Source organism: Nannospalax galili, unplaced genomic scaffold (genome assembly GCF_000622305.1).
Source record: "Nannospalax galili isolate Female #2095 unplaced genomic scaffold, S.galili_v1.0 scaffold556, whole genome shotgun sequence".
NCBI classification, from domain to species: domain Eukaryota; kingdom Metazoa; phylum Chordata; class Mammalia; order Rodentia; family Spalacidae; genus Nannospalax; species Nannospalax galili.
This window is the reverse complement of record NW_008338253.1, coordinates 767,410-783,637: the sequence shown is the minus strand read 5'-3', so window position 1 is coordinate 783,637 and position 16,228 is coordinate 767,410. Positions and strand designations below refer to the sequence as shown.

At 36.8% G+C, this 16,228-nt stretch overlaps 1 protein-coding gene across 2 annotated transcripts in view; it reads left to right on the top strand.

Annotated features, from left to right (window-relative positions):
- The window catches only part of Sytl5 (synaptotagmin like 5), a 146,478-nt gene that overhangs the window by 74,637 nt on the left and 55,613 nt on the right, over positions 1 to 16,228 (top strand). For both annotated transcript variants that reach the window (XM_008833046.2, XM_008833045.2), the window contains exons 7-8: positions 2,628 to 2,757; positions 6,186 to 6,292. In XM_008833046.2, coding sequence (XP_008831268.1) covers positions 2,628 to 2,757; positions 6,186 to 6,292 — 237 coding nt within the window. The remainder of the gene's footprint in view (positions 1 to 2,627; positions 2,758 to 6,185; positions 6,293 to 16,228) is intronic.

Below are 16,228 nucleotides of genomic sequence, written 5' to 3'. Positions count from 1 at the left end.
TCTTTGTGGTTTACTTTTTGGGCATGAAAAGCTGGTTCATCTAAGCTTCCGGTTCTCTCCTTTGATTTTATATTGGAGTGGGCGGATTGCTTTTGTCTTCAGGAGTTCCCATAGAGGCCCAATTCAGATGAGGGTCAGATGTTTTCAGGCTTTCTCCTAAGGTCTGGATCCCTCCAGGAACGATTTTGGCCTTAGGAATTTAGTGGTTGGACTGGCTGGGAGCCTGGCCCAGGAAAGATGCTGGCCTAGGGCAGCTGGTGTCCATGCCACCCAGAGATGCAAAAGCAGATGGGGCGGGAAGAGACCCCAAGGACTCCTGGGGCCAGCACTGAGGAGCTGGGTTGGTCTGGATGCAAAGGATCAGGAAGAGGAAAGGTCAGCCCCCATGTCCCAGAAAGAGGCTGGCGGATCGTGAGATCCCAGGGAAGCAGAGGGAGGTGAGGGTGGGTTCAGGAGCAGTGCTCCTGTGGCCCAGAGAAGGCACTATGTTGGTCTGGATGAAAAGGATCAGGAAGCAGTATTGGTTCCCCAGGTGTCTGGGGCCCCAAGACAACGAATGGGGCAGGGTCCAAACGAGGAGGAGAGAACAGTCGGTGAGATAGGAGAGTGAATGAGGCTGGGGGAGTCAAGGCGCTGAGGGTGAGATGGACTTAACACTGAGAGAGGCCTGTGGGTAGGAGAGAGGCCTGCGCCTATTTTTTAATATTAAAGCAAACTTAGTCTCATTCAGTAGGCAAATCCCTATAGAAATTAGAATTGGGGCAGTTTTACTTTATCATATACTACAAATGAAAAACAGTGTCATCTGATTCTAACTACTCCAACAGCTATCAAAATACCTGAAAGCAAATCCTGAATCCATCACTCTAGAGTCCAGCCTTGGAAGACAAAAGAAAAATGAGGAAGAACCCAATACAGGGATGCTTTTGGAAGCCCTTGTCAAGAAATTCCAATGGACTCTCATATGAACAGTTGAAAATTGCCCTGTTCTTACTTTTTTCAAGTTCCCTGTATAGAACTTGTAGTGTTAATTGCTCTTGCCTTTACTTCTTCACATCTCCTATTCATGATTCAAGGACTTTCTTTTCCCCTTAGAGATAAGAGTTATGAAATTTGGGAGTTTTTTAGATAGACCCACTGAAGGGGTACTCCAGTTGCCTCATTCAGCATCCCTGTTCAGCATGGAAGAAGCCAGAGAAGTCTATTCCCTATTGGCAATTTGGGTAACCTCTTCAGAGGATGGTGTGATAAGAATAGGAGATAGGAATTGGCTAGCCGGTTAGGTAAAAAGACCCGAAAGAAATGTAGCCAGTTTCTTGGCTAAAACTCACAATGTCCTTGGGTTTCTTAGCATCATACTCCATTCCAAAGGCCAAAAATATTGAAAGTATTTGGAAGCTTGTATTTAATCCTTAAAAGATTTTAGGGTTACCTCTTCAGAGGGGGAACTGTTAGAGTACCCCAAAGCCCCATAAAAATAAATGAAAGAAGAAGAAATAAAAGAAAAACAGTCATACTGAACTCTGTCATATATTCAAGGATTTATTTGTAAGCAAGCACCCCTAAATAGCCTATTGCTATAATTTAAGGAAGTCTTCATCAAACATTTTATTCCAACACAGATGTAATCCACTATAATCTGATCATCCAGTGTTCTAGATGGAAAAGGTGGCAAGGTCTAATGTTAAATATGGGTAGAATAAGTAAGATATGTGAGTCGGCTTTCCATTAATGTAACAAATGCCTTAGATAAAACAACTTATAAGAAGAAAAGTTACATTGACTTACAGTTTGGGATATTGAAGATCTGCACAAAAACTTCTTTTGGTATGGATCAAGGCATAATATGGCAGGCAGTGCATTGTGGAGCAAGATGCTCATGTCATGGTTGCTAATGACCTAAAACTTTCCACTTAGCCCCACTTCTAAAAGATTTTCACCTTTTTCCAGTGACATCAAATTTAGGATCAAACAGTCAACCTTTAGGAAATATTCTTGATCCAAACCATAGCAGGGTAGTTGAGGACAAGGGATGTTCACAGAGGGCAAATGTAAGAGCAAACAATTCTAAGGCCAAGTGCTACACTGAGAAGGTGAATCTGCCATATTCTTTTATTTTATGTGTTTGAGTATATTACCTGCATGTATGTAAATGTACCCGCGGTATGCAACGCCCTTGGAAGTCAGAAGAGGGCATGAAAATCCCTTGGAACTGGAGTTACAGATGGTTGTTAGCTGCCGTGTGGGTGCTGAGAACCAAACCTGGGTCCTCTCCAAGAGCAGCCTGTGCTCTTAACCACTGAGCAATCTTTCCAGCCTGCTCCCATATTCTTAGTCAAAGTTCATGTAAGAGTGACTCCTATCCCATTGTTCTTGCTAATCTATGAATTACAACATTAATTTCATGAATGAAAAACTTAATAGATTTTTTGTTGCTGAACTGTAAAACTCTTGGATTTGATTTTATTTTGTAATTACTGATAACAAATTTTGTAGTTGTATGGACTTCTGACAAGTGTCTTCGAATGGATTCATTCCTCCCCAAAAGTAATAAACATAAATATCTTTAAAGTTCATTTATGTGAATGGGCTTTAAGGGAATAAAATTTTTTTAATTTTGTGGAAAGGATCATGGTTTTGAAAATTCCATGGCTTTGGCTGCCCCTGAAAGCACCACAGAGGAGCTCAAAAGCAATCACCGCAGAAACACATCAGGAACACCGTCCATAGCAGTGTCTGGGGCCTCCCTGTCCTCAGGTGTGTATTTACAATGTGAGTATTCTATTGAAAGAAAAATATGTCTAAATCAAATGGAATTGCCTATTTTATGTGATACTGAGTAGATATTTTATATTTTGAAAAACAATCATCCATTTTGTGACATGTAGTAGTAGGCCCCAGGGCACGGAGAACTTCCTAAAGCTGGTCCCAGGTGATACCTTGGGTTTCTTGCATTCATAAATCTGTTTGCATACCTTTTCCGGGAGTCACTGTTAAGTTTCAGAACTATAACAGAATATCAAAATAAAAATACAGAAAAAAATAAATGCCTCCAGGATCCATTTGATATGAAAAATAGTAACACTTGCCCAGGGATCAAGGAAATGGGTGTTCAGTTAAAAGGAAGGCCAGCAATTCCATACACACAAAAAAAATTAGTAATTTCATGGTGTAAATTGGAATTATTTACAAACAACTTAAAGATATTAATAGTAATTTTCCACTTATATGAAGCATTTGTATGTATATGTATCATTTTATTTCCTTATCACAATAATCCTGGGAATCAAGTATTCACTATATTGTGGCTTGTTATCTATAAATAAGAAACTTTTTAGAGAAATACATCATTACTGTAATATTTATACCCCACATATTGAACTACATTCATGATTAAATCTTCAACATTACACCATTACCTGTTGCCTATTGATAATATCTGCTTTCAACCTAAGGCTAGAGATTCTGACTTGTACCTCAAAAGAGTTAGGAAGTGTCTCTTAGCAGCCAGATCCTAGGAGGTTTGTGTGTACATCTTTGTGTGTTTGTTATTATGTTCATGTACATGTGTAGCATGAGGGACCAGAGTTTTCTAGATGCAGTGCTTAAAAACAGTAAAGTTGTTCATATGTTCAATGAAAAAGTTCAGTCTAATTTACTAGTACTACATCTCACCCACAGCTCCTGTTTGTTTAGTACAATTCTCTGTTAGTCACTATGCTAAGCATTTCTTCATTATTTAGTTTGGCATTTCAAACTTCATTACTTGATTGTACCCTCCAGTATCTCTCATCGATAAGCAACTCTGTCTTAGTGAGTCTTCAGTATAGTAGTGTTCCATGGAACTGAACAACTTATGCTGGTTAAGTTGTCTACGGCATTGTTGAGCAGTACATTTTTCCCTACCTAATATTTTTCAAACTGAAAGTAAGATGTTCTGGTGATGAAAGAATTTTTAAGTACTTTTTCTATAGTTACAACCTATGCATGGACGGAACTTAGTATATCATTAAAAGTGGAAATTTATGATTAGTTGAGCTACATTTTGTGTCAAATAGGAAAGCAATGACTACTCCTCAAAAATGAGTTCTTGGGTCCCCATTATCCCACCTTGGGCCTAGGCCACTTCACACTGCCTGAGAGCTCTGGATTAGCAGGGTAAGTTAGTCTGATCCTGTGAACTCAGTCACCATCATGCTGCCTTGGGGACAGCCCCATTCCACCTGCCTTAGAACTTACATCTATCCTGCTTAGCTAGTCAGAACCCACCCATTTGGTTGTCATCTTTCCACTTTGGGAACAGGCCCATTGATGCTGTTACAGAGCTCCTGACTAGCCTGCCTGGAACCATCCCATCCTTTCAAAAAAATAAAAAATGAGAACCTCAAGAAGAGATCAACTATCTATTCATAAATGATCAGAAAGGAATGAAGTTACATCAACAATAAAAACAGAACCAAACTTCAAGTCAACAAAGACAGTCTACAATTTCACATCAGATACACAACCAACAAAAGGAGTACATTTTCCCAGGTCACAATGCAAAAAACACACATAATACGAAAATCCAAGAAAATATGTTCCCAAGAAATTCTACCCGTACTATAGAAGTGTACTACAATAAGAACTACTCAGAGAAACCCCAAGACACAAGACTTAAAAGAATAATCATAAATATAACCAAAGAAGTCAAAGATTTAAAAAAAAACGTTTTATTATTTTTATTTTATGAGTATGAGTGTATTGCCTGTATGTGTGTAAAGGCATGTGTGTCATGCAGTGCCCATGGGGATCAGAAGAAGACATTGGGTTCCCTGGAACTGGAGTTATAGATCACTATTAGCCATCATATGGGTGTTGGGAATCACACCAGGTCCTTGGGAAGAGCAGTCAGTGCTCTTAACCACTGAGGCATCTCTCCAGCCCCAAAGCAAAGATTTTAAAGAGCACACAAACAACTCAAAGAACTCAAAGAGAATAGGAATAAATTTTTTATTGAAGCTCAAGAAAATGCAGACTTCCAACTGAATAAAATAACAAAGATAATTCCATATTTGAAAAGTGAATTCATCAAAGAGAACTCCAGCTGAAATGAAGATGGAATTGCAAAACTCAGTAAGCCAATTTGAAATGACAGGTAAAAGCCTCACAAGCAGAATGAATCAAATGGTAAACAGGCACCCTATGTTTGCTGTCATTGCTTCTCCTATCGCCCAACCAAGTCTCAAAGCCACCCTCAGTAACCTCTCATTCACTGTCACATTCATGTTCATCTGGGCACCAAATGTCAGCTCTTCCTCATATATGTATCCCCAATCCATCCACATTGTCAATGCCATAGTTCAGAGTCTCATTTCACTACCCTCTCTTTGTTCTGTACGTTTTGTGGTTTTTTTTCTATGATATGCTACGGAGAGTTTCCATTCTGGTCCTGTATATCAGGTGTTTGGGGTGCTTCTTATATGGTTTTCCTTAATTTAGGAAAGTTTTCTCTATAATCCTGTTGAAGATCTGGCGAATGCTGTTGCCCTGGGATTCTCCTTCTTCTATGCCCATAATGCATAGATTTGTTCTTTTCATGGTGTCCCACATTTTCTGCATTCCTGTGTTTTTTTTTAATTTTTCATATTCTTTGCGTGAGTGGTCCAGTTCTCCACCTTTATCTTCAAGTGAAAGCTGCAAAAGAAAACCAAGTTGCACATAAAGGAAAATCCCTCGGAAATGCAGCTGACTTTTCAATGCAAAGTATAAAAGCCAGAAGAGCCTGAAACAAAGTATTATAAATAAGTTCTTTTATGAAGCATAAGAACCCAGTCTATGAACATCTTTTAATGTCTAGGAAGGAATGAATCAGAATCTTTCAACAGCATAATGCTGCCATAGGATTTTATAGTAGCGCATTTACCCTCCTGTTTAATAAAGGACAAATAAACACAAACATGTTAGTTTTCAGTCCAAGGCAATTTCTAAAATACTGTTTTAAATATAAGTATGTTAACACAAAACAGCATGAAGTTTGTGAGTTTGAATCCTGTTTTCATAACAGCATAACGTCTAGGCTATATGCTTAATTGTGTGTGTGTGTGTGTGTGTGTGTGTGTGTGTACTGAAATATTTGCAATGAAAAAGATAACTATGACGAACTAAGCTGATTCTCACCTGTCTTTTAATTTTCCTCCCTGCAGACCCAAGTCCATCTGAGTTAGATTTGAGTGAGTCGTTTACAGAAGACTTGGAGGATACTTTAAGCATAAGAACTAGGTCTGTTCCTGGAGCGTCAGACAGAGATTTGGTGAGTTGGATGTGGACGAAAGTTCAAAAATACATGGAAAGGAGGGCATGCTCTTACTTCAGGCAGTTTCACCTTTTGGGTGAAGTTGGGAGTGAAATGAGGCTACAAAGTGTCTTTTCCTCGTAGTTTTCATAGTCAAAATATAAAAGCAAATAAAACAATGATTTAAGAAACAGAACAGGAAATTGTGTTTAAGACAGAAAATATCTGTCAGAGCTGAGAACAGTGGTGTACACCGATAGTCCCAACTACTAAGGAGGCTGAGGGAGGAGGACCACTAGAATTCATTAATTCAGCACTAGGACTGGGCAACATAGCCATGTCCTGTCTCAAACTAACAAAAAGTTAGGTCTAATGATATATACTTGTAATCCTAAAACTGCAGAGGCTGAGGAAGGATGTGGTGGTTTTGAAGCCAGCCTGGAAGGGAGAAAAGAGTAAAGAAAGAGAAGAGAGAGGAGAAAATGGGGCTAGAGGGATGAGGGAGGAAGGGATGGAGGGAAAAGGGGAGGGAGGGAGGGAGGGATGGAGGGAGAGAGACAGAGAGAGAGAGAGAGAGAGAGAGAGAGAGAGAGAGAGGATTCCTAGCTAAATGCATACCATTTGATCTAAACTTGGAAGTTGAAGGACCCCAGCATTTTCTAAATAAAATTTGTACTTAATTTCTCTGGCGATATATAGCAAGAACATTTTTCCATATCTTGAGTTATTTCCAGTAAGCTACATTCTTGAGACTAAATTATGTGAAAATTAATCTTTCAGTCTACTTATAAAATGAGAAGGTTGAATTAGATTGTCATTATGGTTCTTTCCAACCCTAGTATTCTGATATTACGTTTTGTGTAATTCCTGTAATAAAATATGAATTCCTTGGAAGAAGACATAGTTCACAAGTTAACTGATATTAACATTTTTACTAAAGCAAGCCAGAAATTCATGTTTATAAACCAGATATTATTTGCTACAGTACAAAAAGCTGATAAAGTTTCTTAAAATCTATCCCAAAAATGGAACAAGGGATCAAATGGTTTCAAACTGTGATCCACTAAAAAAAATTGCAATGTTCTTAAATAAGTTCTCATCATAGAGCTATGAAAATCTTCACATTCATGGTTTGAAATCAATATAACCTCCATATTCAAACCTATATTTAGTTTTTTCACAGTTTAATAAATTTATACTGAATTTTAGTGGTTTTTACCCCATGCCCCTCACCCTCTCCTGCTGAAACTCTTCTTCCCAACAACTCAGCCTCCTATTTTTATGTTTTTAAATTTTGTTTTTAAAAATACCACTATAATTATAAAAATAAAAATAACATCACAGGGCTGGAGAGATGGCTCAGTGGTTAAGAATACTGACTGTTCTTGCAGAAGACCCGGGTTTGAATCCCAGCACCCACATGGAAGCTAACAACTGTCTGTAACTCCAGTTCTAGGGGATCTGACAGCCTCTTCTGTCCTCCATGGGCATTGCACGACACAGGTGCACCTACCTATATGCAGGCATAACACTCACACAGATAAAATAAAAATAATAAAATATTAAAAATAACACTACAAATAAAATTATTTCATAAACAAACATAACTTGAAATATAAAGTAACTCAGCAGTGAATTCAAAATATTGCAATAAGATTAAGCAAGTTTTATTCTAAATCTGAATGAAATAACTAATACATGTAAGAAATATAGTAGCATTATATTTCATTAATGTATTAAAGAACATATAAAAACCTATGTCAAAAGAAGCCAAAAACCTTGATAAAATTTTAGTCATTTCTATACAATATTACTTTTAAACTGATGAAATTCATTTAAATATGATTTCAAACATGCTAAATACCAAAAGAAACAGCATATGCCACTTTAAATGCTCATATGATTAAGCCATTGTCATTAAAACCAAGAAGAAATCATGAATTCTCACTGTTGCAATTATTAGTTAATAATGGTCTGAAGGTTTATAAAAATGCGGGAAGATAAAAAATAAAATGTTTCTATAGATATATTTCACATAGCACAGCATATGAAAGAACACGTGCACTCGGAAAACCATGGATGATTTAGTACCTAAAGCTACTAGAATTTGCAAGAGAATTTGAAAATATGAACTCAACTATTATGAGTTGTCAGTCCTTATTGGGGCAGCCCTTTGACATTTGAAGTAGCCATTAATTGAACAAGAAACTCAATCAATGATATAATCATATAGGCTCTCCAAACATTCATATGGGGGTAAGAGGAAGGAAAAATCTGATAAGCACAAGCTTTTCTGACTCATCATAAGCCTGAGCACATGTAATAAAGGGACATGAGACTGTCCAGTGCGAAGAAAGAGCTAGGGGTAAACTGCAAAAATGCCTCATTTTGATATACTGTTAAAGAACTACACAGAGCTCCATTAAAGTAGGGTTGAAGGCCCACTGGATGAAGTTGATTGAGGACAGTCACTTCAGATCTATTAAGGGACCACTAAAGTTTGCATATACAGGTATGTTCCATGGAAAATCTAGCTTAAAAACATTAAAATGTAAAAGCTAACTGGAGACATAAAAAGCCACACACAAGGTAGAAAACAGATTCTATAGATTCCTCCAGGCAAGCTACTAAATAAAGAAGCTAAAAAACAAGTATACAGAAAGAAATAACAAGAGTGAATCTCAAGGGTAAAAATAATCAGAATACAGAGTTGCCACTATGTATGCAGGCAAATATTTGTTCATAAAGGTCAATATTATTTACAATTCTTCAGTTATCAAAAATTTCTCAACCTTAGAACTATTGATATTTCGGGCTGTATAATTATTTATTGTGAAGGCGAAGGCTGTGGCTGTTTGGAAGCAGCCCAGGTATTTATGCATTCAGTAACAGTATCTGTCCCTAATTAGTCCCACTGTAAATGTCTTCAGACATTGCCAAATGTCCCTTGGAGTCCAAAATCATTGACAAATGAACATTACTGTTAGACAAAAAGTGAAAGGACACAGATTACCAAACAAGATAGAAAAGGAAACCCCATTATTGACATAACAGGAATGCAAATGATTATGGGTGAAATATGAACAAGTGGGTTGCCAAAACGATTGGCAACTTAGATAAAAAAGACAAAACTTTAGGAAGACACAAATTACAAAAAACATGTCTCAAATAATGGAAAGCTGAGCAGATCTGTAAGTAAAACCGCAAATCAGCAATTTACATTTTTCTTACTGAAAGAAAAATGTTACCACCACCGCTAGTTTTGCAGGTCTTCTTTTGGCATTAGTTCAATTCTACAATTCTTTAGCGTTGTGACTCAAAAGTAGTTCCAAGTGACTTGTCTCACCACAAGGGCAGGTTATATAAATGGGCAAAGAAAAGGAAATGAGACACAGAAAAAGGTACTAAGGTCGAGACAGCCTGATTGGTTGCAATTCAATTCTATCTTATTTATGATTTCAACAGTCACCTGCTTGTGATTGGCTGAGACTCAGCTACTGTTGTAAGAATAAGTTGCACTCTATTTGCATATCAAGTTATGTCATGGTGCAGTGACCAGAGTTCAAGCCTGAAAGGCTTAGGGACCCCGAGGGATAGGTGCAGGAGAAATCAGGATGCAGGGAATGTAGAGGTTTATGTGCCAGTGCGTATTTATTGTGAACTAAAGCAAGCTTATATAGAAAGCAAATTTGGAATAACCAAGGAATAACCAAGGATACATTACTTTACCAACAGAAAGTAACCAAGGAAAAACAAAGGATAAATTATGTTACCACGAAGAATACATTACTTCACCAACCGAAACTCACACGTTTACAGTATCCAAGATTCAGCTACATAATATTTATAATATCTTCGATATAAAGTGAACTGTTTGTGATTACACTTAGCAACTACTATAATTCATTATTTCTATATAGAAACCAAGTTAATGGTGCTGAGAAACTCCAGTTCCCATAAACTGAAACAGAAATCTTTAGTTATGTTTCCAAGACTGCCAATTAATCAGGGAAGCATAGCCTGTCAACTCAGACCACAGAAGCAGAGAGCAGGGAAAATCCCAGGGTGGAAGCATTCTTCCTCCAATTCTTGGTCTTCCAAGAATATCTGGTATCTTCTGCAAACTTCAGGTCATGAATTGATTAAGCCTTGAAAATTTCCCTTTATTATTTTTATCTAGATTTTCCTTTTGAAAATGAAGGGTAGATAAGAGACTCTCAGCACTTCTTTTCTGAGCATCTTGGTTCAGGCATTGGAAGGCACATCGACCTCCTAAAAACAACATGCAAAGAACAATTACCAAGGTTATTAAAGAGAATCCAGAACTATGTATTATACTCTGGATCCATCCTCGAGGATCGAGACCAGAAAGAGTATTTGCTAAAGTAGTAGCTATTTGATCAATAGAACTAAGCAGAAGGAATTTCTTCTGAAAATGCCTCATATATTTCTTCCTGTAATTGAATCTCATTAAAAGTTACATTATCTGTTTTGCCTTGAATATACAATTCTATATTATATACAATTCTATATTTTTCCATTCATATTCAGAACCATTATATTTATATGGAGTAATACAAAGTTGAGTAGAATTTCAATCACACACAAATTGTACAGTTTTCTGCAATTCCATTAACTTATTTCCCAACCAATGCAGTCCCCCTTGTAAAGCCACAATTTCTTCTTGTAATTGTGAATTAGTCTGAGCCTGATGTGTCCAAAGTTTACGAGAATTTTCATGCCAACGTTCAACAGTCTTGCGTTTGAACAGATTTCTGAAGTGCCACACCAGCGGCAGTAGCCATAGCAGCTAAAGCGATGAGTTCCAAAAACAGTAGCAATAATCAAGCCAATCAAACGTTTGCCTCGCTGAAACAGTCTTTTGAAAAATCTCAGAATTAGTCCCTGAATAGGACTGCTTTCCCAGGAATGATGAATTTTCACAGGAATCCATAAAGAATTTCATTGAGTTAAAATCATGACTGATTCAAAAGATTGATTAAAAGATATAGAGTTATTAAGACAAGTATATAAACGACAATTTTGACAAGTTAAATTCATCTCTTGTATAACTATGTGTCCTATCAATATTACTAGAGGGAAGTGCACACAAGCTGTAACATCACAATTTTTAACTTTAGTAAAATCATAAAATACTTTGTCATAAGTAGTAGCAGAAGTACCATCAAAAAATTCCACAGGCTTAAGAGTGGTTAACAATTTCCAAATATGTAATTGAGGAGAATATAATGTTTGTCCTATTCTCATCTGAGTTCAAGGATTAACTATTCCTCCATCTACCCAAGCTATATGATTTGCAGTATTAAACTTATCTTTCATAGGAATAATATTTTTTAGATTACACTTTGAGGTAAACTCCTTATAATCCTTACACTCTTCTAACCAACTTCCTAAAGGACCCCAATTACTCCAAGTATGATTCTGAGTCCTATTAAACCTTTCCTTTCAATCCTCTACAATCTTTCCATATTAAAGATTGTCTTTCAAATATCTAATTATAGGAAAAACTTTCACACTCTGAGATATCTGGGTCACCTTTGTCCTCATACTATGTCCAGTTAGGACCTGTAGACTGAGCAGAGAGACGTACCATGTCCTGTTGATGATTACTCCAGATACCTCCTGGAACAATCCAACTCTGCTGTCTAATAGGATAACAAGGAGGAGCTCCAAAGTACATAATATCAGAAGACACAAATTGAGTATAATTAAAAACAGTTCCTTCTTCATAAGGAAAATCTGGCTGACCTGTTCCATAAGGGGGTGACAAAACATTCATAGGAAAACTAGTAACCATAATGGTAGGCTCCTTCCAAGTATAGGGATGGAGAAGAGGGGATTAGGTACATGAGCCAATATATTACCTCAGTTCCAGCAGCAGAGGTGCAAGTAATCAAAGCACACATGGCTAAGAACAGATTTTCCAGAGTAAGTCCCTTTCCTGAGATCAACCACAGATCGAGCCTTGGAAGTCAAGGCTTTCAATTGACCCCAAGTAGGAGATGACAACTTTTTCTGATAATGCAGACATTTATTGGTCAGCGATAATGCCGCCATTGCTTAGAGCGGTATCTCTTGATCCCTTTTGCGCTGTACTGCTGTCTTCACTGTTTGATGTCCACAAGCAGATCCATCAGCCGGGATGCCAAAGAGTGACTCAATTTCTTATAGAAACAAAACCATACCCTTTGCCTGGTATTAGTAGCTTTCCTGGTACTCAATCTTAGAATTTTCCTGATTTAATCCAGACATTCACTGGGTTAGGTGAAAGTAATGATTCCTGTAAAAAATGCTTATCTGCAAGAGATAAAAACTTCACCTTGGGGCAAATTTTAAAAATTAATAATAAACAGCAAATCTGTAATAAACAAAATCTAAAAAATCAATAACAAAATCTAAAGAAATTTAGGCTAAACAAAATCTAACAAACAAATCAACAATAATAAACAAAATCTCATAATAATCCTAAGTTAATAATCCACAAAATCTTATATAATAATAAACACAATCATTAATAATAAACAAAATCTCTGAATAATAACTGATTAATAATAATTTGTGAATCTTATATCCTAAAGTTCTAAATTTCTATGATCTTGTGTATAATTCCCTCCTTTTATTTTTTTAATATGCATATTAATATATCTATAAGTACATTTTAATATAGCTTACCCTAGAAGATTATATTCTATTCCAAGAAGGTATTAATTTTATGAAATTTCATAAATTACTAAGTCGTCTGCTAGTATAAGCAGGAGCATAATCTATTTTAATAGTACTAAAGTTCTCATGATAACAAAGCAAGCTAACAAATGTTCTATACTGTGATTAGTAATTTCTTCAAATAAAGGAGTAGTCCAAACAAACTTAAAATCAAGTATCAATGGTAACATAAACAAACTTAGAACAAGTATCTATGGCAACATATAAACACTATATCATCTAAATAAATCATTAAACCATTGACTAACTGAGAAGATTTCCATGGTATCTTTATAGAAGAAATATATATATATATACATATATATGACGTCATTTAAATTAATCTGGTGTCAGCCAGTCAATTTGCTTGGCCAAAACTTACATTATCCTACATTTGAACTATTACCAATTAGCTTACAGACACTTTTCACAGTGTTAAGACTGCATTAAAATTATGGCAACTGTTGTCCGGTGCTAAGACCATTGTGCACTGCAGTGTTTAGACTTTGCAGTGCTTAGACTGTAGGCCCTCACAGTGTTTAGGCTGTACTTCACAGTGTTTAGACTGTAGCTTATATTTACATTATTTACAGATATAAAATTATGGAACTATCAAATACAGTTTACATCTTAAAAAAATTTTTAATTATACAGTGCCTCATACACGCAGGCTGTTTTGTTGTTCCCTTTTCTCTTCACAGGGTCAGGGGGCCAGCCTGAACCTGGAAAAAATCTTGGAGAACATATTTTCAGATAATAGGCTTGAGTCTGAAGTGGAAGGGCCAATTTTATCTCCAGAGTCAGCGTCTCAGCGAGCTCAAACAGCACATGACAATTTAGCTATTGAATTCTGAAGCCTCTGTAAACCAACATAAAATAAAACAAATCTTTGATAACCATTTTTATGTAAATACAATAAAATTGTGGAACTACCAAATAAGCTCCCCATTGTTCTAATACATCCCTACCTATAATATTTACTGGAAGTTCTAATACATAAGGTTTAACAACAGCCATTTGTCCATCTGTACTAGAAATTCTCTTATATTATGCATTAACATTAATAATTGATACTGGTCGGACTCCAACTCCTTTAATATCGCACTTCACAATTTGAGTAGTCCAATTAGATGGCCAGTCATCCTTCTTAATAATAGTAATATCTGATCCAGTATCAATCAAACCTTTGAAAGATCTATCTTGAATTTTAAAATTAATATGAGGTTGTTGTGCTTGTAGTATCATAACCCAGTTAACAGAAATAGGATTACTACTTCCAAATCCTCCAATTCTTTTCCTGGAAGATGATCCAATAGGTATAAATGGAAAAATAATCAACTGAGCAATTTTATCACATATAGTAACAGGATATGAGCTATTAGTAGTGATTAAAATTTGAATTTCACCTTCAAAATCTGCATCAATTACTCCTGGACTGACTATAACTCCCTCAGCCATTAAACTTGATCTAGCAATTAATAACCCCCAAGTTCCTGCAGGCAACGGACCATAAATCCCTGTAGATATTTTATAAGGAACGTCAGAGGGTGTCAATGTTATAGTTATAGCTGAGGGAAGGTCCATGGCTGCACTGCCTGCAGTTGCGGGGTTGAGGGAAAAGATGGTTGGTTGTCCCTGATCGTTTGTGGGGGGCCTCGGGGAAGGCCCCGACTCTCATTTCCCAAATTCTGTGGTTGAAACACAGGCATAGGTTTAGTATTTCTTATAAGATTTCCATCAATATCTGTCTTAGATCTACAGTCTCAAGCCCAATGCACACCATGATGACAGTGGGGACATTTGCCTGGTGGCTGAGATGATAACTTAGGACACTGTCTTCTAAAATGTCCTTCAGTACCACAACTGAAACATTTTACTTTCGATTTTACTGTCCCCTTTTTGGGATTTATAGAAGCCGCCAAAGTTTGAGCAAAAAGCTGCAATTTTCTAGTTTCAGAGTGAACATTACGACAGGCTCAAGCATAGCTCATTACATCACCTGTCTCTTTTATAGGTAAAATAGATCTTTGACAAGCCTCATTTGCATTTTCATAGGCCATAGCCTTTACTATTGCTTCTTGAGCAGCAGCTCCAGGCACAGAGCTTTCCACAGCCTTTTGAAGGCGAGCCAAGAACTCTAGATATGGCTCCTGAGATCCCTGAATAATTTTAAGCAAAGGACCATACTTTTTTCCCTCAGGCTGTATGCGATCCCAAACTTCAAGACAGATCTCCTGAAGTTGAGCATGTGTAGGCTCAGGTGCATTAACCTGTTTTGCAGGCAAATCATAAGCTCCTGTTCCTGTTAATATTGGATAAGTAATAGCTCGAATATGTGCATCAGGAGAAGCAGCATTCTCAACAGCTTTTGAGGAAGCAAGTTCATAATACCACATAGTCCACTGAATATACTCTGATGGTTTCAACAATGACCTACCCAGAACTTTCCAATCGTCTGGAGCAAGATTCCCATAATGATTAGCTAAGCCTAAAAGAATTTCCTTCACATGAGGTGACTGTGGACCATATAATGTTACTGCTTTACAAATCTTAGTAATATGATCTATATCTATACCTTCATAAGTAGGTGGTTGCACCGCAATTCCATTGACAGGTGGATGTCAAATAACAGGAAAAGTAGCTTTTGATATAAAAATTTCAGAGTCAGATTCAGATTCAGAAGTTTGTGCCAATAAGTTTGTGAAAGCCATTGTTACTCTCGATCTTTGTTTAGGTTTCGTTTTTATTTTAGGCTTAGTCACCACCAATCTCTGTAGTTTCTTTCTAATATGTCGAGCCATAACTGAATCCTCATCAGAATCCTCTGCTTCATCTGAACTCTGAAGACCTGGAGCTGGACAAGGAGGAACTAGAGCTAAAGACTCCTTCCTTGCAGAAATATTCCTTAGCAACTTTATTTTTAACTCCTCAGGAACATCATAAAGATTAACTGCTTTATTAGAAGCACAAAAAACCTGAGTCGGCGACAAGCTATTTGGACCTTGATTAATTAATATAATAGTTGTTCAGATGAGTGCCCACACAGACCAAAAATCAAGCGGTATTGTTTCTCCTGTCTGGAGTGCCTTTTCCACATTAGTTCTAACTCTGTCCCAGACTTCTAAATCTAAAGTTCCTCTATCAGGAAACCACGAATTAAACTCTGCAGCTATTTGCACACAATTAGGAAACTTGTGCTCCATTACTACAAAGAATATGATGAATTAAAGA